Raw genomic sequence first — 27,747 nt, 5'->3', positions numbered from 1 at the left:
GATGATTGGTATGGAGCAGCAGTTTATACAGGAAACTCCTCTGCACTCAGCAGAAGGACTTGCAGCCATGAGACTGCTCAGGCTGTGGGGTGAAGGCTTTCTATAAACTGCCAGTCTACTTTTATTTATTTTTGATTAACCTGTTCAGAAGTGCTATAACACATCTCTGGACTGGGTGGGACTCAAATTCAGGTCTTGTTGCACAATGGGCATCACCTGCTCTAAGTAATCTCTGAAATTGTTCTGTTTTACTCTAAATTGGACTCGCATTTCTAACGCTGTCATTGGAAGTTATGAACTATAATCCAATGTTTTCTCTGTTGCACACAGTACTAATTTTTATTCCTTTACTTGGAATACTTCCCCCTGATCTATAAAAGCCTATATTTAAGTACTGGATGTAAGCTTGCTCGCTGAGCTGGTAGGTTCATTTCCAGACGTTTCATCACCCTACTGGGTCATGTTTCTCACTAGTATCCATACATACAGATAAGGAAAGACACTACTTCGACTGGGCCAACACATCTATCCTAGGACAAGCCAAACAGAGACACACACAAGAATTCCTAGAAGCATGGCATTCCACCAACATTCTATCAACAAACACATCGAGTTATACCCCATCTACCACCCCCAAGAAAAAGAACAGGTAATGACTCCACCACAGGAAATGACATCACCACAATAAATGACATCACCTACCCAAAGAAACCCAAACAAATAAATAGAAAGCAGGAATTATCAGCAGTGCTTCACCTAGAGGCCCACTGAAGATGTTACCGAGTAGGGTGATGAAACATCTGGAAATGAATCTTCCAGTTCAGCAAGCAAACCTACATCCAGAACTACAAATCCTCCTGAGCTACAAATCTTTTCAAAATTCATTAAAGTACTGTTAGGCATTTGTTTAAAGGAGTAGGCTTGTTTGGTTGATTTTTATTTTGATCATTTAGATTGTATTCTATGTGGAATCCAATTACCCTGGTTAACTGTTTCTAATTCAAGTTGCTAAGAAATGCATACTAGTATTTGTTTGTCAGTGGTATACCATAAAGTAAACCAAGTGTTAATCTATTTCATGCAGGCCAAAACCATAACATCGATATATTGTCAGCCACAAGGTACTATTGTAGTGCAGTGGCATGTCCATAATTCAAATCCCACCTGTTCCGGAAGTGTGTTGTAACACAGCTGAAAGGATGATAAAAATGTCTATGTTGTCAGCCATGGACCAGTTGGTAAGACTGTTGTGGTTCTGTTCGCCGAGCTGGGAATTTGTGTTGCAGACGTTTCGTCCCCTGTCTAGGTGACATCCTCAGTGCTTGGGAGCTTCCTGTGAAGCGCTTCTGTGATCTTTCCTCCGGCATTTGTAGTGGTTTGTCTCTGCCGCTTCCGGAGGAAAGATCGCAGAAGCGCTTCACAGGAGGCTCCCAAGCACTGAGGATGTCACCTAGACAGGGGACGCAACGTCTGCAACACAAATTCCCAGCTCGGCGAACAGAACCACAACAACGAGCACCTGAGCTACAAATCTTCTCACAAAAGTTGGTAATACTTTCACTCTTGAGTCACAAGGTTCCAGATTTAATTCCATATCAGGGGTTGAGCACAAAAATCAAGCCTGGTTTAATATTCCAGTGCAGCTCTATTGGTGGTGTCATCTTCCAAATCACGTGCCTGCTCGAGTGGATGTAAAATTTCAATGGCACTATTTTGAAGATGAGTAGATAAATTTTCCCCAGTATTTTACCCAATATCTATTCCACAGTCAACATCCCAAAAAACTACACATTATCTGGACATTATCACATTGCTGTTTGTATGAGTTTGCTATGTACATGTTGGCTGCTATGTTACCTACACTACAACAGTGATTACAACACTTCAAAAGTACTTAATTGGCTATAAAGTGCCTTGTGATGTCTGCTTGTGCAAAGGAGCTAATGAATGCAAGATTTCCTTGTTTTACTTTTTCTAATATTACCATAACGTGTAGTGAAAAGCTTATGATTTTGAACGCGCTGTCTCAGAGAATAGGAGAGTCATGCTCAATTGTGGCTGGCAGAAAGGAATGAGGACCACAGAGAAGAGGGAAGGGAAAGGGTCTAGCCAGTTGCTCTTCTGGAAGTCAGATGGTTATAATGGACTTCTGTGCTGGAGTAGTGATATCCCAGTGGTAGTGTTCCTACTTTTGCCAGGAGGCTTGAGTTCAAGTCCCTCCTGCTCCAGAAGTGCAACATAACATCCCTGGAAAGGCTGATGAGAGAAATTATCCCAATTCTAAGCCAAAATATCCAGGTTCACATTCTATCTGTTTTAGAGATGTAGCATAACATTCTTGAACAAGTTGATAAAAATAATAATCAGCCCTGGATTCTTAACACAGTTCATTTGGTGATGCATTTATGTTTAAAAAACAGTACTGAAAAGGGCCCTCTTGTGGCACAGTCCCTACCATTGGACCAGCCTGCCTGGGTTCAAGTACCACCTGCTCCAGAGGTGTGTAATGACATCACTGAACAGGCTGATTCGAAAAATAGGTTAAATTAAGAAAACGGCTGGATGCTGTGGTTCTGTTCGCCGAGCTGGGAATTTGTGTTGCAGACGTTTCGTCCCCTGTCTAGGTGACATCCTCAGTGCTTGGGAGCTTCCTATGATTTTTCCTCTGGCATTTGTAGTGGTTTGAATCTGCCGCTTCCGGTTGTCAGTTCCAGCTGTCCATTGCAGCGGTCGGTATATTGGGTCCAGGTCGATGTGCTTATTGATTGAATCTGTGGATGAGTTCCATGCCTCTAGGAACTCCCTGGCTGTTCTCTGTTTGGCTTGTCCTATAATAGTAGTGTTGTCCCAGTCGAATTCATGTTGCTCGTCATCTGCGTGTGTAGCTACTAAGGATAGCTGGTCGTGTTGTTTCGTGGCTAGTTGGTGTTCATGGATGCGGATCGTTAGCTGTCTTCCTGTTTATCTTATGCAGTGTTTTGTGCAGTCCTTGCATGGGATTTTGTACACTATATTGGTTTTGTTCATGCTGGGTATCGGATTCTTCGTTCTGGTGAGTTGTTGTCTGAGAGTGGCTGTTGGTTTGTGTGCTGTTATGAGTCCTAGTGGTCGCAGTAGTCTGGCTGTCAGTTCAGAAGTGCTCTTGATGTATGGTAGTGTGGCTAGTCCTTTGGGTTACAAACGAGGACATGCTGCAACTTGCCTCTAGTAAGTTAATCAGGATGTTAATTGTCTAGATTGTCAAATGGATAATTTGGCAGTGAGTATTTTTTTAAAAAAGGGCTTCAAGTGTTTTCGTGGTGGTGCCCCTAATTCTGGGTTGCTGAATTCAAGACCCACCTGCTTCCAAGGTGTGTCATAACAGGTTTAGATACGATAGTGAAAAGAAGGACTGGATTCTTGGCAGTTCTTGTGGTGCAATGGCAGTGCCCCTACCTCTAGGCCAAGAGTGCAGATTCAAGTCCCACCTGCTTGAGAAGTGTGTATTAATATCATCAAACAGGTTAATTAGAAACATGTTAAGACCTTATATCTTCATGAAAAAGCCAGATTTTGTACCTTGTGGGCTGAAAGACTTTATACTCCTTCCAACTCCATTTTGATTAAGCTCTCCTTCTTTACTTACCCTTCCTTCATTTTCATTATGTTGCACTACTTCTATAGGGTGGTGCCTGTAATCTACTGTTTAAAGTCATCAAATGGATGGTTTTGTTATGGGTTTCTTAAGAAAAAGTGGATTTTTCTGCCCAGGTGGGCAGTGGTTGCCATTTGATAATTGGGTGATTTGATAAATTGGTGGTGGGTTTGTAAAATATAAAGTTAAGAGCTGAATTTTCCCCAATGGAGTGTGGGCTTCTGGACATGAAAAAGATTAAGAAGGAAAAGCTAGAAACTGGTGTATGTGTTAATCTATAGATTTAAAATAAAATCATGTAAATCTCTGAATGTCTTTTACTGCTAATTCATAACTTGAATATTTCTCTGTTAAACAGAAAAATGTTGTTTATGGAGAAACCATAGTGTAGCAGATATATCCAAGGAGTAATAATATAAAACCCCAGGCTAATGTTCTGCCCACATGGGTTCAAATCACACCATTGCAGTTGGCAAAATGTGAATTCAATAAATATCTACAGTTAACATATTAACTAGCCTAATGGTGACCACTAATATCAGTTGATGTCAAACGCATCTGGTTCACTATATTGATTTGATTTGTTTCCTGAGGTATAGTGAAAAGTATTGTCTTATGTGCTTTCTGGGCAGATCGTATTAAATAAGTGCATCAGGGTAACAGAACAGAGCTGCTGAAAGGGTGCAGAGAAAGATCAACATTAACCTTTAAGAGATCCATTTAAAAGTCTGATAACGGCAGGGAAGAAGTTGTTCTTGAATCTGTTCTGATTTGGAGATGCCGGTGTTGGACTGGGGTGTACAAAATTAAAAATCACACAACACCAGGTTATAGTCCAACAGATTTAATTGGAAGCAGTGCTCCGAAAACCAGTGCTTCCAATTAAACCTGTTGGACTATAACCTGGTGTTGTGTGATTTTTAACTATGAATCTGTTCATACATGTATTCAAATTTTTGTATCTTCTGCCCAATGGAAGAGAGTGGGAGGGGTCTTTGATTATGTTGGTTGCTTTCCCGATGCAGCGGGAACTATCAATGAGGTCAATGGATGGGAGGCTGGTTTGCATGATGGACTGAACTGAGTTTGCAACTTTCTGTAGTTTCTTGGGAACAGCAGTGATGCATCCAGATAGAATACTTTCTATGGTACATCTATAAAAATTTGTAAGAGTTCTTATAGACATGCTGTATTTCCTTCGCTCCTGAGGAAGTGAAGGCATTATTGTGCTTTCTTGACTGTAGTGACAAGATGGGTGGACCAGGACAAATTGCTAGTGGTCACCCCCAGGAACTTTACACACTCAATTATCTTCAGCTCAGCACTGTGGGTACCCTCCACTCCACTTTCTGAAGTCCATGATCAGCTCATTTGCTGATGTTCACGGAGAGATTGTAAACTGACACAACATGCTGCTCAGCACTCAATCTCTTTCCTGTACTCTGTCTCGTTATTGTTTGAGACTCAACCTACAACAGCGGTGTCATCTGCAAACTTGTAAATGGAGTTGGCACAGAATTTGACCATGTAGGAATTTGGCTACTACTGTCCCTCTAGAGAAGGAAAGCTGCCATTCTTACCTGATCTGGCTTACCTGAGATTTCAGACCGACAGCAACATTGTTGACTCTTAATTGCTACCTTGATATTTATGGCTGGACAATAAATGTTAGCCTTGTCAGCAACATCCACATTCCACAAAATAATTTTTAAACAATGGTAGCACAGGATTTCCCTCAACCTCTTCAGGTGGAAGGTAATCTCTGTTCCTATCTGAAACAATGCTTCCAGTGGTTTTCAAAATTAAACTATGGAATCAGGAATGCCAGATCAAAAATAATGATTCTCTACCGGTGCTTTCAAAATTGGGGCCATACAAGCAGTATAAGAATGAAGTGGGGATGTGAATTCACATAATTTCTCCAACTAAGAAGATGCATAGTATAGTTTTACATAGTGTCCCTACAATGTGGAAACAGGCCATTCAGCCTAACAAGTCCATACCTACCCTCCAAAGAACATCCCATCCATCTAGTCTTTCCCTGCATTCCCCATGGCTTATGCACCTAACCTTCACATGCCTGAACACTGTGGGTAATTTAGCATAGCCAATACACCTAACGTGCACATCTTTAGACTTTAGGAGATAACCAGAGCATCTAGCAGAAACCCACACAGACACATGGAGAACATGCAAACTCCATAAAGACAGGTGCCCTAAGAACCTAGGTGTCTGGTACTGTAAGACAGCAGTGCTAACCACTGAACCACTGTGCCACCCTGAGGATTTTGACTGTGCGGGATTCAGTGATGGTGACAGCATTTCATGCCAAGGGTGGGTGGTTAGACTGTCATTTATTGGAGATTGTTGAGATGGCCTGTCATTTGTGTGATGCGTATGTTACTTGTCACTTTCAGCCAATTCATGGATGTTGCCCAGATTTTGCTGCATTTGATTTTTTTTTATTCATTCGTGGAGTGAATGGCTGGCCAGCATTTTATTGCCTATCTCTAGTTGCCCTTGAGAAGATGGTGGTGAGCTGCCTTCTTGAACCCTTGCAGTCCACATAATGTAGGTTGATCAACAAAGCCCTGAGTTATGGAATTATGGGATTTCAACCCAGTGACAGTGAAGAAACTAGATAGGATGTAGACCGCTTCAACTGTAAGGAATCATGAATTCATGAATGGTGCTGAACATTTTGCAATCATTGGCAAATATCCCCTCTTCTCACCTTATGATGGAGGGAAGGTCATTAATTAAGCAACTGAAGATGGTTTGGCCTAGGACACTACTCTGAGGAACTCCTGTGGAGGTGTCCTGGAGCTGAAACAAGTGACCTCCAGCAATCACAACCATTTTCCTTCGAGCCAGGCATGATGCCAACCAGGAGAGAAATGTCCTGATTCTGATTGACTCTGGTTCCTTGATGCTACACTTGGTCAAATATGTCTTTGATGTCAAGTATAGTCACTCTTACCTCACCACTAGAATTCAGCTCTTATGTCGATGTTTGAACCAAGGCTGTAATGAGGTCAGGAGTTGAGTGGCCTTGGCAGATCACAAACTGAGCATTAGTAAGCAGGTTATTGCTGAGCAGGAATGCTTGATAGTACTGTTAATAATACCTTCTAACACTTAACATTGAGGGTGGAAGGGCCTATACTGCGCTATGTTCTATGTTTATTGATAATAGAGAATAGACTGATAGGAAGATAACTGGCTAGGTTTCATTTGTTCTGCCTTTTGTGTCCAGGACATATCTGGGGAATTTTCAATCTTGTCTGGGAAATGCCACTGTTGTAGCTATATTGGAACAGCTCAGCTCAGGGTTACTCGACCCAAAACGTTAACTCTGATTTGTCTCCACAGATGCTGTCAGTCCTGCTGAGCTTTACTAGCAATTTCTTGTTTTGTTTGTGACTAAGCATGCAGCAAGTTCTGAAGCACAGGTCTTTAGTACTATTGCCAAAATGCTGTCAGGGCCTGTAGGGCCCTTACAGTATCTAGTACCTCGAACTATTTCTTTAGTTAAAAATCACACAACACCAGGTTATAGTCCAACAGATTTAATTGGAGGCACACTAGCTTTCGGAGCGACGCTCCTTCATCAGGTGATAGTGGAGGGCTCAATCCTAACACAGAATTTATAGCAAAAATTTACAGTGTGATGTAACTGAAATTTTACATTGAAAAATTGGTTGTCTGTTAAGCCTTTCATCTGTTAGAATACAGTGATAGTTTCACTTTTGGGAAATACTGAACAACGAAAGGTACCCTGTCGGTTGCAGCACGTGTCTGTCTCCTGAGGAGGTCATTACGGTTCCTTGCTGTGGCTCGTCGGAACTGGCAGTCGATGAGTTGAGCATCGTATACACTATACACACAGATACACTATATATGCACTATACACACACACAGATACTCCTACACACACACACACTCACACACACACAGGCACTCTTATACACACATACACACGGACACCCACACACACCCTTACAGACACACACACTCCCACAAGAATGGAGTACGATGTTCAACTCATCGACCGCCAGTTTCAACGTGCCACAGCAAGGAACTGTAATGATCTCCTCAGGAGACAGACACGTATTGCAACCGACAGGGTACCCTTCGTTGTTCAGTATTCCCCAGGAGCTGAAAAATTACGCCATGTTCTTCGTGACCTGCAACACATTATCAATGAGGATGAGCAACTCACCAAGACCTTCCCCACACCTCCATTACTTGCCTTTAAACAACTGCCAAACCTCAAACAGATCGTTGTTCGTAGCAAGCTGCCCGGCTCTCAGGACAACCCTGTCACGGGAGACACTGCAAGACATGTCAGATACCACCATTACGCGTGGGGACACCTCCCACCTTGTACATGGCAGGTATTCACGTGACTCAGCCAACGTTGTCTATCTTATACGTTGCAGGCAAGGATGCCCAGAGGCATGGTACATTGGGGAAACCGAGCAAAGGCTACGACAATGGATGAATGGGCACTGCACAACAATCAACAGACAGGCGGGCTCCCTCCCAGTTGGGGAACACTTCAGTGGTCCAGGACATTCTGCCTCGGGCCTTCGGGTGATCATCCTCCAAGGTGGACTTTGGGACAGGCAGCAGAGAAAAGTGGCCAAGCAGAGGCTGATAGCTAAGTTCGGTACCCATAGGGAGGGCCTCAACGGGGACCTTGGGTTCATGTCACATTACAGGTGACCACCGTTGAACTATACACACACACACAGGTACTCCTACACACACACACTCTCTCACACACACACAGGCACTCCTATACACACATACACACAGACACACATACACACAGACGCACACACAGACACCCACACACACCCTTTCAGACACACACACTCCCACACTCACACATACACACAGACGCACACACAGACACCCACACACATCCTTTCAGACACACACACTCCCACACTCACACATGCACCCCCTCACAAACTTAAGACACTCTGCACTCACAAAACACACACACACACACAGAGACTTTCTCACACTCACAACCCCCAACCCCAGACAGACACACACACACATGCACACATATATTTTGTGGGGTGAATTTGTACTTGCAGGGATACATTGTACTTTGCTCAAAAACAGCATGCATTCGTGTAGAACTCTGAGCTCAAAAACTGCATGAATTTATGTAAAACTCCGTTGTCTCACTTTTTAGATTAGAATCAATCTAAACATCATGGTGTAGACAGAGAATACAGGGGGCCAACACCTTCAACATATTGTCTAGCTATCACCATTGTTAACAGCTAACCCGAGGATGCACCTTTTTAATAAAAAAGGTTTTGTGACTTATACATGAAAGAAGTGAAACTATCACTATATTCTAACAGATGAAAGGCTTAACAATCAATTTTTCAATGTATAATTTGTTACATCACACTGTAAATGTTTGCTATAAATTCTGTGTGTTAGGATTGAGCCCTCCACTATAACCTGATGAAGGAGCGTTGCTCCGAAAGCTAGTGTACTTCCGATTAAACCTGTTGGACTATAATCTGGTGTTGTGTGATTTTTAACTTTGTACACCCCAGTCCAACACCAGCATCTCCAAATCATGAACTTTTTCTTGATATCATGTGGAGTGAATTGTTTTGACTGAAAACCAGCATCTGTGATGTTAGTGGAGGAGGCCCCTAGGATCATTTACTCAGCTCTTCTGTTTGAAAATTGCTGCAAATCCCTCAGCCTTTTCTTTTGCCCTGTTGTGCTGGGTTCTCCAATCATTGAGGATGGGGATATTTGTGAAGCAGTCTCTTCCACAAGTTTGACTATCCACCACCATTCATGACTGGATGTGGCAGAACTACAGAGCCCAGATCTGACCTATTGGTTGGGGAATTGTTTAGCTTTGCCAGTTGCTACTTATGCTGTTTGGCACACATATAGTGTTGTTTTGTATGGATTTCTGATTCAAGGAAAGGTCCAGGACTGCAGTGTCAGCCAATGAGTGAATCCCAGAAATCTATAGGGAATCATTAGATACTTTAAATATCACTGTCAAAAATTAAGTGATTGAAGTAACTCATGAAATTCTGAAGGTATGGTAAGGAAACAGCAAGAAAATATTATATTAGTAGCTAAAAATTCAAGCTTGCATACATATCTTACTACTTGACTTATTCAATTGTGCTGCACTTCAACATTATGTGGAGCTGAACTTTTTTTAAAAGAAAGCAGACAAAAGTGGTGGCAAATAATATGAAAGCTTTTTCAATGCAGGGTTGATAATTCAACCAACCTTAAAGGAAGTAATTCACCCTGTGAAACAGGAGGACTGTGTCATTTCACAAACACCAATGCTATCCAAGAGTGACATACATTTATCACTAAGTCTTTGATGAAAACAGCAAAAATGCATTTAGACATGGAGAATGATAAGACGATAAGACAATAGACAATAGACAATAGAAATAGGTGGAGTAGGCCATTCTGCCCTTCGAGCCTGCACCACCATTCAATATGATCATGGCTGATCATCCTTAATCAATATCCTGTTCCTGCCTTATCTCCATAACCCTTGATTCCACAATCCTTGAGAGCCCTCCCCAACTCTTTCTTAAATGAATCCAGAGACTGGGCTTCCATTGTCCTCTGGGGCAGAGCATTCCATACACCCACCGCTCTCTGGGTGAAGAAGTTTCTCCTCATCTTTGTCCTAAATGGTCTTCCCCGTATTTTTAAGCTGTGTCCTCTGGTTCGGCACTCACCCATCAGCGGAAACATGTTTCCTGCTGCCAGAGTGTCTAATCTTTTAATAATCTTATATGTCTCAACCATATCTCCTCTCAGTCTTCTAAACTCAAGGGTATACTAGCCCAGTCGCTCCATCTTTCAGTGTAAGGTAATCCCGCCATTTCAGGAATTGCCCTCGTGAACCTACGCTGCACTCCCTCAATAGCCAGAATGACTTTCCTCAAATTTGGAGACCAGAACTGCACACAGTACTCCAGGTGTGGTCTCACCAGGGCCCTGTACAGCTGCAGAAGAACCTCTTTGCTTCTATACTCAATCCCTCTTGTTATGAAGGCCAGCATGCTATTACCCTTCTTCACTACCTGCTGTACCTGCATGCTTATCTTCATTGACAGGTGTACAAGAACACCCAGATCTCTCAGTACTGCCCCTTTACCTAAATTGATTCCATTTAGGTAGTAATCTGCCTTCCTGTTCTTGCCACCAAAGTGGATAACCATACATTTATCCAAATTAAACTGCATCTGATATGCATCTCACCACTCATCTAACTTGTCCAGGTCACCCTGTAATCTCCTAACATCCTCATCACATTTCACCCAGCTTAGTATCATCAGCAAATTTGCTAATGTTATTACTAATACCATCTTCTATATAATTAACAAATATTGTAAAAAGCTGTGGTCCCAGTACTGATCCCTGCGATACCCCACTGGTCACTGCCTGCCATTCCAAAATGGAGCCGTTTATCACTATTCTTTGTTTCCTATCAGCCAACCAACTTTCAATCCAAGTTAGTACTTTGCCCCCAATACCATGCACCCTCATTTTGCTCACTAACCTCCTATATGGGACTTTATCAAAAGCTTTCTGAAAGTCCAGGTACACTACATCTACTGGATCTCCCTCATCCATCTTCAGAGTTACATCCTCAAAAGATTCCAGAAGATTAGTCAAGCATGATTTCCCCTTCATAAATCCATGCTGACTCTGACCTATCCAGATTGTCACAATTTCATCCTTTATAATAGACTCCAGCATCTTTCCCACCACTGAGGTCAGACTAACTGGTCTATAATTTCCTGCTTTCTCTCTCCCACCTTTCTTAAAAAGTGGTATAACATTAGCCACTCTCCAATCCGCAGGAACTGATCCCGAATCTATCAAACTCTGGAAAATAATCACCAACGCATCCACGATTTCTCGAGCCAACTCCTTCAGTACCCTGAGATGTAGACCATCAGGCCCCGGGGACATATCAACCTTCAGGCCTAACAGTCTCTCCAACACCAATTCCTGGCAAATAAAAATTCCCTTCAGTTCAGGTCCTTCAGCCACTGTTACCTCAGGGAGATTGCTTGTGTCTTCCCCAGTGAACACAGATCTGAAGTACCAATTCAATTCTTCTGCCATTTCTTTGTTCCCTGTAATATATTCCCCTGTTTCTGTCTTCAAGGGCCCAATTTTAGACTTAACCATTTTTCTGCCTTTCACATACCTAAAAAAACTTTTACTATCCTCCTTTATATAATTGGCCAGTTTACCTTCGTACCTCATTTTTTCTCTGCTTATTTCCTTCTTAGTAATCCTCTGGTGTTCTTTAAAAGCTTCCTAGTTCTCAGTTTTCCCACTTATCTTTGCTATGTTATACTTTTTCTCTTTTAACTTTATATGTTTCTTAACTTCCCTCGTCAGCCACGGCCGCCCATGCCTTCTCCTGGGATCTTTCTTCCTTTTAGCAATGAACTGATCCTGCAACTTCTGCATTATAGACAGAAATATCCGCCATTGTTCCTCCACTGTCATCCCTGCTAAGGTATTGCACCATTGAACTTTGGCCAGCTCCTCCCTCATAGCTCCATAGTTCCCTTTATTCATCAGAAATATTGTCACTTCCGATTGTACCCTCTCCCTCTCAAGTTGCAGATTGAAGCTTATTGTATTATGGCATTTGTATTTCAGAAAGCAATGAACTTGCAATTGCAATGCATAGTATCCAGACAGTATTCCATTGTAAAAACCGGGTTTCTCATTAAGAGGTTCTAAAAATGTAACTGACCTCTGGAGATGCGTGTCTCACTGATTCAAAGAGGATTAAGTGGAAATTTACTCGTCCTTCCTTACAAAGATTAAAGCTACTATTAAAGGATGCCAAAGTTACAGATAAAGAATACAAATTCTGTGTAGTACAGATCATATTGCAATATTTTACTTTTATTAAAGGTTGCTCTCCTATAACATAGCATGACACAGGAACGCAATTACTATGTCATATAAAATCGCGCAATTGAAATAATAGGGCCTGTGGGAAAAACAGGGTTAGGGGGCGAACCACAAAAATATCGTAAATATCAAAACAAAAATAGTAGTTAGCGTAACACAAACCATAGCATAATCTAAGTAATTTTCTAAAATCACATTATTCAATGGAATGCTATCGTAAATTTAACACTTCAATGGGTTTCTAAATTAAATAACGTCCCATCTGAAGTTTGCTGCCGCTGGCCTGGCTGATGAACTTAATACTATTTAAATGGTATCGCGGCTTCTAACTTCCAATTCCAGCTAAGAAGTCACTTCATTATGTGAATAAAGACATTCACAACAATGCAATTTCTCCCCAGCAAATTTATTCCCAAAATCTTTTCCAAAGAGAAAAAAAAAGCAGTAAGGTTTTTTTTGGCATGAGTAAAATCTCTTTTTTTTGAGGGGGTGGCTAAAGGGCTGGGATGTTCTGAACAACTGGAGGTTTTGATGGGTCTCAGATTTCAGAGAGAAAATGAGGGGCCGAGACTCTCAGATCCTGCTCCCCCCGCTTTCAAACTGAGACTGGGTGAACTTGGATCAGGCATAACTTGGGGATGGATGGGGTGGTGAGAGATGAGGGTCATCACTGGTCCATCCTTAGTTTCACACTTCACCTCCTTCCACATACATACACCATCTCTTGTAAAGTCACCATGTGTTGAAGCTTCAGATAGCCAGCAGCTGAGTCTCCGCTGAACAAAAGGCCTTGATTACTCTCCAACACTTGCTGGACATCTTTGCATTTGCACTTTCTTTTGCTCCCTATCGCTCTCTCTCACTTTCTTCCCACTCCTTACGCTCCCCGACCCCCCCCCCCCCCCCCCAAACACTTCATGCATGAGCCCAGTAAGTATTCCATCAAAGTATTCCAATGTTTGCTTCCTTTGAGAGCTGTGGGAGTTGATCTGGGATGGGGTTCTTTGTCAAGTTGATGGAGAGGGGTGTGGTATTACAACGAAATGATTAAACTGTTAGCACTGGGAACAGGCTCAAGGCCCTCACGTCGTTTTTCTCACTGATGAAAGCGAACAAAACTAACTTAGTTGCAGATAGAAGCAAAAGAAAACACACACAGATGACAACCTGTTGCAATAGATGAGCTAGCAGAATAAATCACAGCTGGCTGGTATTACAGGAGATGAAATCATGCAATAATCAACGGGATTTTGCTTTAATAAAAAAAATCCACAATGCACAAATCGCGTTACAAAATGCAGGTTATAGGAGAACTGCCCTGTATCATCATGCCTAGTTGTAAATCTTCTGTTCGCCCAAGAATTCAATAAAGTAAGATTTAGAGTTCGGAAGATATAAGACAAAGATCAGAAAGTCCATATTACATTCTGTAGGTACAGTAGCCAGGTTTAACATATCTACCGTGATATACAGTAGGGACAGGTGAACTATTAGAGTCATAGAGATGTACAGGAAAAAGTTAGGTCTGCAGATGCTGGAGATCAGAGCTAATGAAGGATTCCTGATGAAGGGCTTGTGTCCGAAATGTCGAATTTCCTGTTCTTTGGATGCAGCCTGACCTGCTACGCTTTTCCAGCAACACATTTTCAGCTCATAGAGATGTACAGCTTGGAAACAGACCCACCAGTCCAACTCGTCTATGCCAACCAGAGTTCCTAAACTAATCTAGTCCTATTTGCCAGCACTTGGCCCATATCCCTCTAAACCCTTCCCTATTCACATGCATATCCAGGTGCCCTTTAAATGGTATAATTGTACCAGCCTCCACCACTTCCTCTAGCAGCTCATTCCGTACACACGCCGCCCTCTGCGTGAAAAAGTTGCACCTTATGTCCCTTTTAAATGTTTCCTCCTTCTGTAGACAAAGTCATGGAAATGTGGATTGGCACAGGCTTAGGTCATAAAATTTGTCAGGGATAACGCAGCTAAATTTGGGAATGATGAATTTTGGGAAATCTTTTACAATACAACACAGGTATCAGACTATGAAGATACATTCCCATGCATAGTGGGAATGAGAAATGAATTTTCACACTCTGAAAACACTCTGAGATGTTGATAAAGCATCAAGTCCCTTGCAAAACCATGCAATCAACAATTCAAAACATGGAGCAGGGCTTAAGAGTGCAGAAAATACAGACTGATCATGGGGAACATGAAAAAGTAATCTCATGTGAGGATCTTATGTCAACAACAGGTTCATGGGGTAGTTTATCAGCCATCAGAATCAGATGACAGGAGGGTGGCCATAATAGTGAAATTTGCAGACAGGTCCACAGAAAATTCATAAACTGGCCAGAAGTCCAAAGTAGGGGCAAGACCTGTACTCCAGACTTGCCACTCCCCTAGCCAAGCTCTTCCATTAAAATTACAATGTGAAAATTTGCCCAGATGTGTCCTGCACATAAAAAGCAGGACATATCAAACTTAGCCGAATACCCTCCCATCAATCTATTCTTGATCATCAGTCGTGATGGAAATTGTCAACTATACACTACCAAGCAGGACCTGCTCAGCAATAATCTGCTCAGTGACATCCAATTTGGGTTCCAAAAGGCCCCTCAGCTCCTGACATCATTACAGCAATAGTTCAAATATGCACAAAAGAGATAAATCCCAGAGCTGAGGTGAGAGTGACAGCCCTTGACATCAAGGCCCTGCATTCTGAGTGTAGCATCAAGAAGCCCTAGCAAAACTGAAGCCAATGGGTATCGGAGGAAAGCTCTCCGTTGATTGGAGTCATGCTTTGTACAAAGGAAGGTGGTTGTGGTAGTTGGAAGTCAGTCATCTCAGCTCCAGGGCATTGCTGCAGGAGTTCCTGAGAGTGATGTCCAAGGCCAAATCATCTTAAGCTGCTTCATCAATGACTTTCCTTCCATCATAAGGTCACAAGTGGAGATGTTCACTGATAATTCGCAATGTTCAGCACCATTCATGACTCCTCAGATACTGAAGCAGTCCATGGTCAAATACAACAAGATCTGGACAATATCCGGCTTGGGCTGACAAGTGGCAGTAACATTCGTGCCACATAAATGCCAGGCTATGACCATCACCAATAAGAGATAATCTAACCATCGCCTCTTGAAATTCAGTGGTGAATGTTAATAGCCCCCACTATCAACATCCTGGGAGCTAACATTGACCAGGGACTTAAATGAACTCACCACATAAATACAGTGGCTACAAGTGCAGATCAGAGGCTAGGTATACTGCGGCAAGTAACTCATCTCCTGACTTCCGAAAGCCTATCATCTGTAAGGCACAACTTCGGAGTGTGATGGAATACTTACCACTTGCCAGTAAGGACCGATCTCCAACAACATTCAAGAAGCTTGACACCATCCAGGACAAAGCAGCCCACTTGATTGATACCACATCCACAAATAGCCATTTCCTCCATCACCAATGCGCAGTAGCAACAGAGCGTACTATCTACAAGATGCATTGCAAAAAGATCTTTAGACTGCACTTTCTAAATGTACAACCATTTCCATCCAGCAGGACAAGGGCAGCAGATACTTAGAAATACCAAGGCCTTCAAATTCTCCTCCAAGTCCCTCACCATCCTAACTTGGAAATATAATGCCATTCCTTTACTGTTGCTGGGTCAAAATCCTAGAATTCCCTCTCTCATGGCATTGTAGGCCAACTCAGCAGTTCAAGAACGCAGCTCACCACCACCCTCTCAAGGGCAACTAGCGACAGGCAATAAATGCTGGCCAGCAATGCCCACATCCCACAAATGAATTCTTAAAAAAGTGAGGGCCATTGTTTGGCAGCAAGGCATTTGAGAATGAAGAACTAGAAAATGTTCCACCACTGATTTGGGACGTACATTTTAAAAGAAAAGGTCATGCACAGTAGAAGGAATTTCTAGTAGACATCTTGATAGGAGTAGTCCAGAGAGATCTCAATGTGAGAAAAGAGGCAGCAAACTAATGTAGTGACAGAGCAACATGGCTACCAGACAAACATCTTAGAAACCAGATAGATGTAGATATTTTGTCAACCTTAGAGTTACAGAACTGGAAAGAAAAAAAAGCATCAATGTTGATTTCACCAGTTTCCTGGTGACGATGGGGGTCAACTTGTTTTGTCACACAGGTGGATCTGTAAATGAGAGGTCCTACCAGATAGAACCTGAGGTCAAGGCTAGGTTAGTAGCTAGAGACAATGAAGACTGTTTGAGGAAAGAGAGATTAGAGTGGTAGCGCCTATGCTAGGAAGGTAATATTGAAAATCTTTGGAACCATTTTTAAAACCTCAATCTTGAAAGTGTAACTCTAAAGATACTAAAGTGGCATCTCATCAAAGTAATGTGCATGAGAGGGAAGAATTCTTACAACCTCCAAATGAAGCACTGGAATAAAGGATAATTGCATAAATGTATTTATGGCTTTTAAATTATGCTTCTTTGGTTGTGGTATTTTTCAGGAAGGGCATTTTTAGTAATGTTAGTAGGTTCGTAACTGAAGGTGGATCTGGTGATGTTCTTGGTATTATAATGGAAACCTTCAGGCATCTCAGTGATGCATATTGATGTTTTTTTGTGGGGAGAGGCACCAAAGTCTTTGAGCAAAAGTTTACCAATTGAAGTAGGAAGGATTCAAAATTGGTAATCAAGTTCTGGAGCTTTCAAATATTTGGGTTTGGAAATGAACCAGGGTAAGTCAAATATAATTTTACACCAAATGTCTTAATTGGAAAATGTCAATCCTAATGCAATTAATTATACCGATTCTGGACAGAAAGAGGAGGTGACTACCAAGGATAAGATGGAACAACTGAGCAGTCTTGTCTGACAGTTCAACTGGTTAGGGTCACAGGCCAGACCGGGTGCAAGTTTTGATGTGCTGTAACTTTGTCTATCATGAAAAATCCAAAGGTGGACGACACACTGAGAGCTAGTTAAACGTTTAAGAATAGGAAATAGACAAAGGTTGTTAGCTTTGAGTGATTCCAATAATATAACATTAATTCCTTTTAGCAATATCTTGTGTATTCAACTCTTACTGACGGACTTGCCGAATCAGGAGGAATTGTGTTATTCCTTGAGACAGAAAATGGGAAAGACTGCCTGTTGACATGGAAGACAAGAAAAAAAAAGTGTGGTGAGCAGTGGCTGAAGTTCTGTCTTTCATTGATGATCTTGACTTGGTAGTTCTATTTGTCTAAGATCCGAGAATAAATGCTACATATGAAAGCGATGGAGGTAGAACAAAACCAATAAAAGATTATAGAGATAATTGGCCTTCGTGGGATAATGCACATCCCACAAAAAGTGGAAGTGAAAAATGGTGTAAAATGGATGCAGCCAGTTTAAAACAGATGCTGACAAGAAATCTAAGCTTAGGTGGGTAGGTAATAGTCATCTTCTAGGAGAAAGTGAGGACTGCAAATGCTGGAGATCAGAGCTGAAAATGCATTGCTGGAAAAGTGCAGCAGGTCAGGCAGCATCCAAGGAGCAGGAGAATCGACTTTTCGGGTATGAGGAAAGTGTGCCAAGCAGGCTTATATAAAAGGTAGGGAGGACGGACTTGGGGGAGGGAAAGGAAGAAGCGGAGGGCTTTGAGTCCTTCATGATGGGGGATGGAGGTGTACAGGGACTGGATGTCCATGGTGAAGATAAGGCGTTGGGGACCGGGGAAGCGAAAATCATGGAGGAGGTGGAGGGCGTGGGTGGTGTCCCGAACCTAGGTGGAGAGTTCTTGGACTAAGGGGGACAGGACCGTGTCGAGGTATGCAGAGATGAGTTCGGTGGGGCAGGAGCAGGCTGAGACAATGGGTCAGCCAGGGCAGTCAGGTTTGTGGAGTTTGGGCAGGGGGTAGAAACAGGCGGTGCGGGGTTGTGGGACTATGAGGTTGGAGGCGATGGATGGGAGATCCCCTGAGGTGATGAGGTTATAGATGGTCTGGGAGATGATGGTTTGGTGGTGGGAGGTGGGGTCATAGTCAAGGAGGCAGTAGGAGGAGGTGTCCGTGAGCTGGCGTTTAGCCTCAGTGGTGTAAAGGTCGGTGCGCCAAACTACTACAGCCTCCCTTGTCTGCCGGTTTGACAGTGAGGTTGGGGTTGGAACGGAGGGAGTGGAGGGCTGCACGTTCCGAGGATGAGAGGTTGGAGTGGGTGAGAGGGGTGGAGAGGTTGAGGTGGTTAATGTCGCGGCGGCAGTTGGCTATGAAGAGATCGAGGGGAGGTAAGAGGCCAGCACAGGGTGTCCAAGTGGTGTGTTGGAGGCGGGAGAAGGGGTCGTCAGAGGGGGGACGAGAATCCTGGTTGAAGAAGTAGGCCCCCATCCTCCCTACCTTTTATTTTAGCCTGCTTGGCACACTTTCCTCATTCCTGAAGAAGGGCTCATGCCTGAAACGTTGATTCTCCTGCTCCTTCTGCGCTTTTCCAGCAGGAAATAGTCATCAACTATCTTATTGTTTCACTCAGAGAATTGTCTCTACAGAAAAACTGACAAATGTTCCACAGGAAGGATGCCTCACTATGTAACAATGCTAGGTCTAAAATTGTGATTTCATTTTTATTTATTTTTACGTACACATCTAAATAAGGGTAAAACAGAACAGCTCCAGAATTGATTGAGAGTGGGTGAAACATATTGGATTTAGTATCCCTACCTTTGATCCAGGAGGCCTGAGCTCAAGTCCCACCTGCTCCAGATGTGGGTGATAACAACTCTGAACAGGTTGATTAGAAAATAGATGAAAAAAAATTAAGAAGAACCAGATTTCCCTTTAGATAGAGGTGGGCACCATGGGACGTACAGTGCTCTATCTCCCCCTCCAACTCCATTTTGATTTAGGCCCTTTCCTCTCTCCCACTCCCATTCACTTTTGTTTTCAATGCACTTAATGGACTTTGCAGGTAAACATTGAAGTGGCAATATAAGTGATTTTACTGGTGATGGTTATCAGTTTTAAAAAAGCAAATAAAAAGTCAAGTGACTTGGTGGTGGGAAGGTCACTCAGTTGTGTGTAATCGTACATCAAAATATAAAGGAAAAGAAAAGTTGGAATTTCCCTTTAGGGAGAGGCAGGCACTGCAGTGATTACTAGTGGTAATTAACAGTTAAAAACAAAACAAAAGTCACGTGATGCAGTGGTGGGAAGATTTTTTTGGTTCTGGGTGATAACACTTCCAAATATAAAGAAAATAAAAGAGCTGCATTCCTCGGGGCTCTTGCAGAGTAGTGATAGTGTTGCTATCCCTTGACAGGCAATCTGGGTTCATGTCCCACCTGCTCCTGAAGTATGCAATAATATCTCTGACCAGGTTGATTAGAAAAAAAAGCCATACTCTTCTGTTCAGTTGTGTGTAAAAGCACTTCTGAATATGGTAAAAGAAAACATGCTGGATTCCTTCATGAGTTCTTGAGGTGCAATGGTAGCATTCCTACCTCTGGACCAGAAGACCCAGGTTCAAGTCTAACCCTGCTCCAGAGGTGTGTACTAATATCATTAAACAAGCTGATTAGAAAATATTTATATTGGAAAAGATTAATTCAAAAATTAGTGATAATAGGAAGCACTGGATTCCTTTGATTTATTGATGGTGGTTAGTATTTGAAAACAAAAAAAAAATGTCACAGCGATTTAGTGATGGAAAAAATATTCAGTTGAATCAGGAGCACTTCTGGATATGTAAAAAGAGCTAGATTCCTATTTCCCCCTCCAATTCATTTTGATTTAACCTCTTCCTGTCCTCCTTACTTCCCCCTCACCTTTGATGGTTTGCTTTGCCCATAATGGCCTTTCCGTATAAATTTATTAATTGGAAAACATAGGTGATTTTCAGTGGTGCTTTGCAGGCCAATGTTCAATTGGCTCTTGTTGTAGGTTTGCTCACTGAGCAGGAAGGTTCGTTTTCAGATGTTTCATCACCATACTAGGTACATCACCAGTTAGCCTCCAGATGACGCACTGGTGGTATAGGTTGCTTTCTATTTATATGTTGGGGTTTCCTGGGGTTGATGATATTATTTCCTGTGGTATTGCAATTTCCTGTTCTTCTTCTCCAGCGGAGGTAAATGGGATACAAGTCAATATGTTTGTTGCTGAGTTCCAATTGGAATGCCATACTTCTTGGAATTCTCGTGCATGTCTCTGTTTGGCTTATCCTATGATGCTCATGTTATCCCAGTCAAAGTGATGTCCTTTTTCATCTGTATGTAAGGATACTAGTGAGAGTGGGTCATGTCTTTTTGTGGATCAGTGGTGCTGGAAGAGCACAGCAGTTCAGGCAGCATCCAACGAACAGCGAACTGCCTGAACTACTGTGCTCTTCCAGCACCACTGATCCAGAATCTGGTTTCCAGCATCTGCAGTCATTGTTTTTACCTCATGTCTTTTTGTGGCTAGTTGATGTCCATGTATCCTGGTGGCTAGTTTTCTGACTGTTTGTCCAATGTAGTGTTTGTCACAATTCTTGCAAATTATTTTGAAAATGACATTAGTTTTGCTTGTTGTTTGTATAGGGTCTTTCACGTTCATGAGCTGCTGTTTTAGTGTGTTGGTGGGTTTGTGGACTACTATGATGCCAAGGGGTCTGAGTAGTCTGGCAGTTATTTCCAAGATGTTTTTGATGTCAGGAAGAGTGGCTAGAGTTTCTAGACGTATTTTGTTTGCTTGTTTGGGTTTGTTACTGAGAAATCGGCAGACTGTGTTCATTGAATACACTGTATAGGTGATTTTCCTCTGCTCTTTGTAGTTCCTCTGTACTACAGTGTGTTGTGGCTTGTTGAAATAATGTTCTAATGCAGCTTCATTTATGGATGTTGGAATGATTGCTTCTATAGTTCAATATTTGGTCCGTATGTGTTGTTTTCCTGCAGATGCTGGTATGAAATTTCCCATTGGCTGCGACATCTAGAAATGGCAATTTTTTGTTGTTTTCCTCCTTTTTAGTGAATGTTACGCCAATCAGGGTATTATTGATGGTCTTGAAGGTTTCCTCTAATTTGTTTTGTTTAGTGATGACAAAGAACAAAGAACTACGAAAAGTTACAGCCGAGGAACAGGTGCTTTGGCCCTCAAAGCCTGAGCCGATCCAAATCCACTGTCTAAACTTACCGCCCAATTCCTAAGCATCTGTATCCCTCTGCTCCTCATCTACTCATGCACCTTAAATGAATCTACCATACTTGCCTCTGCTATCTCTGCTGGCAACACATTCCAGGCACCTACCACCCTCTGTGTAAAATACTTGCCGTGTGTATCCCACTTAAACTTTTCATCTCTCACCTTGAAAGCGTGACCTCTCGTTATTGAATCCCTCACCCTAGGAAAATGCATATCTCTATCTACCCTGTCTATATCCTTCATGATTTTGTAGACCTCAATCAGGTCCCCCCTCAATCTCCTTTTTTCTAATAAAAATAAATCTCTCTTCATACCTAGCTCACACCTTCCATACCAGACAATGTCCTCGTAAACCTTCTCTGCACTCTCTCCAAAGCGTCCACATCCTTTTGGTAATGTGGCAACCAGAACTGTACACAGTATTCTAAATGCGGCCAAACCAAAATCTTGTACAATTTTAACATGACCTGCCAGCCCTTATACCCAATGCCCCATCCGATGAAGGCAAGCATACCATATGCCTTCTTGACCACTTTATCCACCTGTGCAGTCACCTTCAGGGTACAATGGACCTGAACTCCCACATCTCTCTGCTCATCAACTTTACCCAAGAGTCTTCCATTCACAATATACTTCACTCTAGAACTAGACTACCCAAAATGCATCACCTCACATTTGCCTGGATTGAACCCCACCTGACACAAAAGCGTCATCCATGTAGTGGACCCAAAGTTTGGGTTGGATGGTTGGCAGAGCTGTTTGTTCGAGTTTCTTCATTACTGTCTCTGCTAAGGACTCTGATATTTGGAGGTCCCATGGGTTTTCCATTGGTTTGTCTGTAGGTTTTGTTGGTGAAGGTGAAGTGGAATGGAATACCCATGGGATCTCTAATATCAGGGTTCTTAGATTAGGAAGGACTTCACTTTGACTGGGACAACACATCCATCCTAGGACAAGCCAAACAGAGGCAAGCACGAAAATTCCTAGAAGCATGGCATTCCAACCATAACTCCAGCAACAAACACTTGGATCCTATCCGCCATCCCCTGAGAAAAAGAACAGGAAATAGCATCAGCATAGGAAATGACATCACCACAGGAAATGACATCACTAGCCCAAGGAAACCCTAACACATAAACAGAAAGTGGGCTATACCACCAGTGCTTCATCCAGAGGCTCACTGATGACGTTACCTAGTATGGTGACGGAACATCTAAAAACAAACCTTCCAGCTCAGTGCGCAAACCTACATTCAAAACCTCAACCTGAGCTATAAATCTTCTCAAAACTTGCTAATTCGATTGGCTTCACAATGAAAAAACAGTGCTGGATTCCTGGAGCTCTTGTGATGCAGTGATAGTGTCCTGACCTCTAAACTAGGATTCCTGGGTTCAAGTTCCACCTGCTCCAGAGGTCTACCATAACATTCATCAACAGGTCAATAGTCAAAATGCATCATCAGGAAATCTTACTTATTCAAAAGAAACTGGATTCTTGATTTTCTGGTGGTGGTTAACAGGACAAAAATCACAGTGATTTGGTGATGGGAGAAAATAAAAGTAATAACAGTTTTGGGTATTAACAAAAAAGGCTAGATTCCCCTGTCTCCCTCACCTTTGATGGTTTGCTTTGTCCATAACAGGCTTTGCATGTACATTATTCAATTGGAAACACTGGTGATTTACTGGTAGTGATTAATAAATGAAAGAAAAAGCATTCTTGATTTGGTGATGGGAGAAAGAGCACATCTGGAAATAAAAAAAGAAGTAACACTGGTGACTTGGTGGTGGGAGAAAAATGTTCAATAGAGGAGTTCTTCCTCCTCAACTCCATTTTGATTTAGTATCCTCCCTCACTTTCTACCTTTTCCTCACTTCTGTTGTCTTTACACTGCCTCTGATGGCTTTGCATGTAAATTAGTCATTTAAATGGAAACATGGGTGATTTGGTGGTGATAAAGTGTTCAGAGGTGCATAAAACCATCTTTGTTTAAGGAAAAATGCTGGTTCCTCTTCGCAGGTGATTTGCTGTCGGTTTATTTATTACAAATGGAATGGGATTCTTTAATTTTAATTTAGTGGCTTCCCTCTCTCCTATTTCTCCAGTAGGGGAATGGGTCTGGGTGGGTTGCGCTTTGGTGAGTCGGTGTGGACTTGTTGAGACAAAGGGTCTGTTTCCACACTGTGAGTAATCTTTCCTTATTTTTGTTGTTGTTGCACTTAGGAAAGAAAAGAGTTGGATTTGTGGGATTCTTGTGGTACACTACCCTGGACACACAAAACTGCTGATCAACCAGCTTCCCCTCCTCATCCACATGTTAGTTGATATTGTTAATGCTTCACTCTTTTCATATCATGTTACCCTTTTCTCCTTTAAATCTACTGTAATTGTCTCTCTCCTTAGAAGAAACCATTAACCCCACTGCCCTTTCAAACAGCCCGCTACTTCCAACTTCCCTTTCCTCTCGAGAGTCCTTGAATGTGTTGTCAGTTCCCAAATTCAAGCACATTTTCCCAGAGAAATGCATTTTGAATTCCTCCAATCAGATACCAAACCCAAGGACAGTATAAAAATGGGTCTTAAAGATATAAATTACATTCCATCTGACTAGGACAAAGCTAACCTATCCTTCCTCGTGCAGCACAACTGACAGACTGACCTGTTCGCAAAAACAATAAAACTAAAAACACAGGCCTCACCGTTAATCGTTTCCCAGATCCTAATTTCTGCTGCTCAGAATCTTGTCTGGATTCTGCATCTGTGGCAATAGCTAGCACCTGGTACCTGATATGGGAGACAAAAAGAAAACCTTTTTTCCAATCGTTATGATGAACACATCCACAAAAACATTTTTCTGACATTACCTCCAGAAGTGCTGCTTTGAAGTGTTTTCCAATCTTTCCAAGCTATTTAAAAAACAAATTGCTGTCAGGGAGCCACTGACTGAAGCTGTTTTAAGATGTGAAAATGCACAATGTATTAATTTTAAAGAAAATACAAAGCTAAAGCTCAAGAGTTCTGCAGCACAGTAAGCAGAACACTGACAGGTTATACTGCATGAATTTCTTCAGCAGCAATTAAAATTGATTTCACTGCTCTGCACTCTCCTTCAGCTTTAAATATTTATTCCACTTTCTGCTGAAGTAAAACAATAGTTTAGACCTCAATCACTGTGAAGCAAAGCACTGCAAATCCAGTCCCTGACATCAAGAAATTTATTTGAATTTCAAACCCACTTTGTGAAGGTACCTTGACAGACATTATCAGCAAGACTCAGTGCTCATAAAACTGAATGTGACTTTATGCAACAGTAATTTGGAGTTAGGAAATAGGAGACAAACAGGGAATGTACTGAGATTAAGAAATGGGACAAATAATACTCCTCTGTCACCTGTATTTGTGCTCAGCTATTTATCATTTATATCATTGTCTTATTTGATGATAGATCGTGCTGAAAATTCAAGTTTGTAAATAGCAAGGAAACACAGTGAGTATAAATCACATACAAAAGTCATAAAACAACATAGATAGTGAGAGTGTTCAAAACAGAGGAAGAAGCAATACAACGTCAACAAATGTGAAGGCACCCAAGGAAGACCAATCAAAATGGTTTCTAATTGATGAAAAACTAGAAATTGTAAGGGAGGAAGGAATTTTGAATCCCGGTGTACAAATCACTACAATTCAGTAGACGAGGACAAAAAGTAATCAAAACTTAATGTAATGGTAGATATTATTTTCAAGGGGAATATAGTAGAAAAAAAATGCTTCATTTATATACAGCTTTTGTCAAACCACATATAGAGTATTGGATTCAGTTGCATGCATCATATTGCTGAACTTAGAAAGGGTGCTGCACAGAACTTACCAGAATTCTATCAGTGTTTAAATAATTAAATTGGAGGCCATTTGCATCAACCTCAGATGGCTGAAGTGATAAATTGAGATTTGCAAATGATAGCAGTAGATACAGAGAAGCTATTTCCTCTAATGGGAGAAGTCCAAATAAAATTGAAAGGGCATAATCTTAAAATTAGAGCAAGGCCCATTAGAAGCAAAATCAGGAAGCATTTCTTCCCATGAGGAATAGTGAAAATATAGAAATCATTTCCACAAAAGAATGTGGTTGCTGCATCAACTGATGATTCGAGACCAAGATGAAGATATTTGTTAAGAAAAGATGTCAAAGACAAGTATGAGATGTGTGAAGCTTAGGTAATGTTCCAATCATATTCCGAAGATGAATCATTGAAATGTTAACTCTGCTTTCTTCCCACAGATGCTGCCAGATCTCCTGAGTTTCGTCAGAAATTTCTTTTTGTTCTTTCCCAATCTGTCAGTTACTCCTTTCTGCTCTCATAGATCTACAAGCAGCTGAGCTGGCTTAAACATGGCACTGTTGGATGCCCAGGACCACACTGTCTGCTCAATCATTTTAGTCAGAGTTTGAATTAAACAATAAAAAATATTAGATTATTTCCTATATAAAATCTAATTATTTAGTATTTCAACAGACGCAGCTCTTTGATATTTACAGCCCTGTAAGCAATGTTTCTACATGAAAGACATTATATAAACGAGAGATAAACGTTTGATGACTTTATGCAACAATAATTTGGAGTTAGGATAGGAGAGAAGCAGGGAATGTACTGTCTTCTTTATATTTGTATAAATTTTCTTTAACATGAGGTTATAGCATTTTGGCTCTTAAAAACTGATGTGACCAAATGTGTGGTTTTAAATAAATGCTTTTTTGTCATAATCAAATGACTGTCCTAAAGAGTAAAATATTATCCATAATGGCTTGACAATTGGTGAATTTAGTCAGTATATGTATCAAGAATTATCAATAAAATTACATACTCTTGTAATAATTTATGCCTGTCAAAAGAAAATTAAATCAATTCAGTCTCAATACCACAAAACTTCCTAAGTATGGTAGCAGTTAGGAGAGCTGAAAATGTGTTGCTGGAAAAGCGCAGCAGATCAGGCAGCATCCAAGGAGCAGGAGAATCGACGTTTCGGGCATGAGCCCTTCTTCAGGCATGAGCCCTTATTCCTGAAGAAAGGTTCATGCCCGAAACGTCGATTCTCCTGCTCCTTGAATGCTGCCTGACCTGCTGCGCTTTTCCAGCAACACATTTTCAGCTTTAATCTCCAGCATTTGCAGTCCTCACTTTCTCCTAGCAGTTAGGAGAGCCCAAGCACAACAGCCACATACATTAAGTTGGTTTCTTCATTGTTATTTCCTCAACATAATGCAAATATGAATTATTAACCATGCATTATGTAGAAACCAAACCCATTCGCAGTTAATTGATCATTTTGTCTTCAATGTATGACGTATATTAAAGGCAAGAAATACATTGGACTCACTTATAGTTTTCAACTTGCCGACTTGAGGACACAGTAATGAAGGAGTCTGTCCTTGAGCTGTATTTCAGCGGGCCTGGCAAAAGACAACCAGGCAAGAACCGTCCAAAGGCAAAGCTTTCCTGTTCAAAGAACGTCAGCATTCCATCCATAGACTGAATGCAAATTAAATCTCGACCTAAATTTGAAAGAAATAAATTGGAGTGACATCCCACCATACAACAATCGTGAAGTTTTTACTATCATGTTAGATCAGTCTTCAGAATTTCATTCTCTCTCCATGCCTCAGGAAAAATGGTTGGAAGATATTACAGAAAGCAGAATATAAATCATAGCAGGTTGTTTGTGAAAAGGGCTGGAGACAGTTAAGGATAAAGAGAGAGACCTACACAAAGAGGGAGACAGTGAGAATCAGATGCATTAATTATAGCAACTGGAAAAAGAAAATTAGATTTTCACATTATATAAATAAAAACCTTGGGGAGCTCAGCCAAAACACACCAGATTAGCTAACCACATTATGATCACACGCCTTCTGTTATACAACTTCATGTTCATCTTTGTTACCCTTTCATCAACCTCATGCCAGGTCTGCTGTGCTCAGAACAAGTTGGCATTTT

General features: G+C 41.6%; 1 protein-coding gene across 7 annotated transcripts in view; it reads right to left on the bottom strand.

Moving 5' to 3' along the window:
* bbs9 (Bardet-Biedl syndrome 9) overlaps positions 1-27,747 on the bottom strand; it is a 562,903-nt gene that overhangs the window by 484,555 nt on the left and 50,601 nt on the right. For all 7 annotated transcript variants that reach the window (XR_009643699.1, XM_060822953.1, XM_060822956.1 and 4 more), the window contains exons 6-7: positions 27,131-27,305; positions 24,454-24,538 (exon numbers count right to left, since the gene is read on the bottom strand). Coding sequence is in view for 6 of the 7 variants with exons in the window: in XM_060822953.1 (XP_060678936.1) it covers positions 24,454-24,538; positions 27,131-27,305 (260 nt within the window). In the remaining variant the exon portion in view is untranslated. The remainder of the gene's footprint in view (positions 1-24,453; positions 24,539-27,130; positions 27,306-27,747) is intronic.

This window comes from Hemiscyllium ocellatum, chromosome 4 (assembly GCF_020745735.1).
Source record: "Hemiscyllium ocellatum isolate sHemOce1 chromosome 4, sHemOce1.pat.X.cur, whole genome shotgun sequence".
Classification (NCBI taxonomy): domain Eukaryota; kingdom Metazoa; phylum Chordata; class Chondrichthyes; order Orectolobiformes; family Hemiscylliidae; genus Hemiscyllium; species Hemiscyllium ocellatum.
This window is presented reverse-complemented; position numbering and strand designations above follow the sequence as displayed.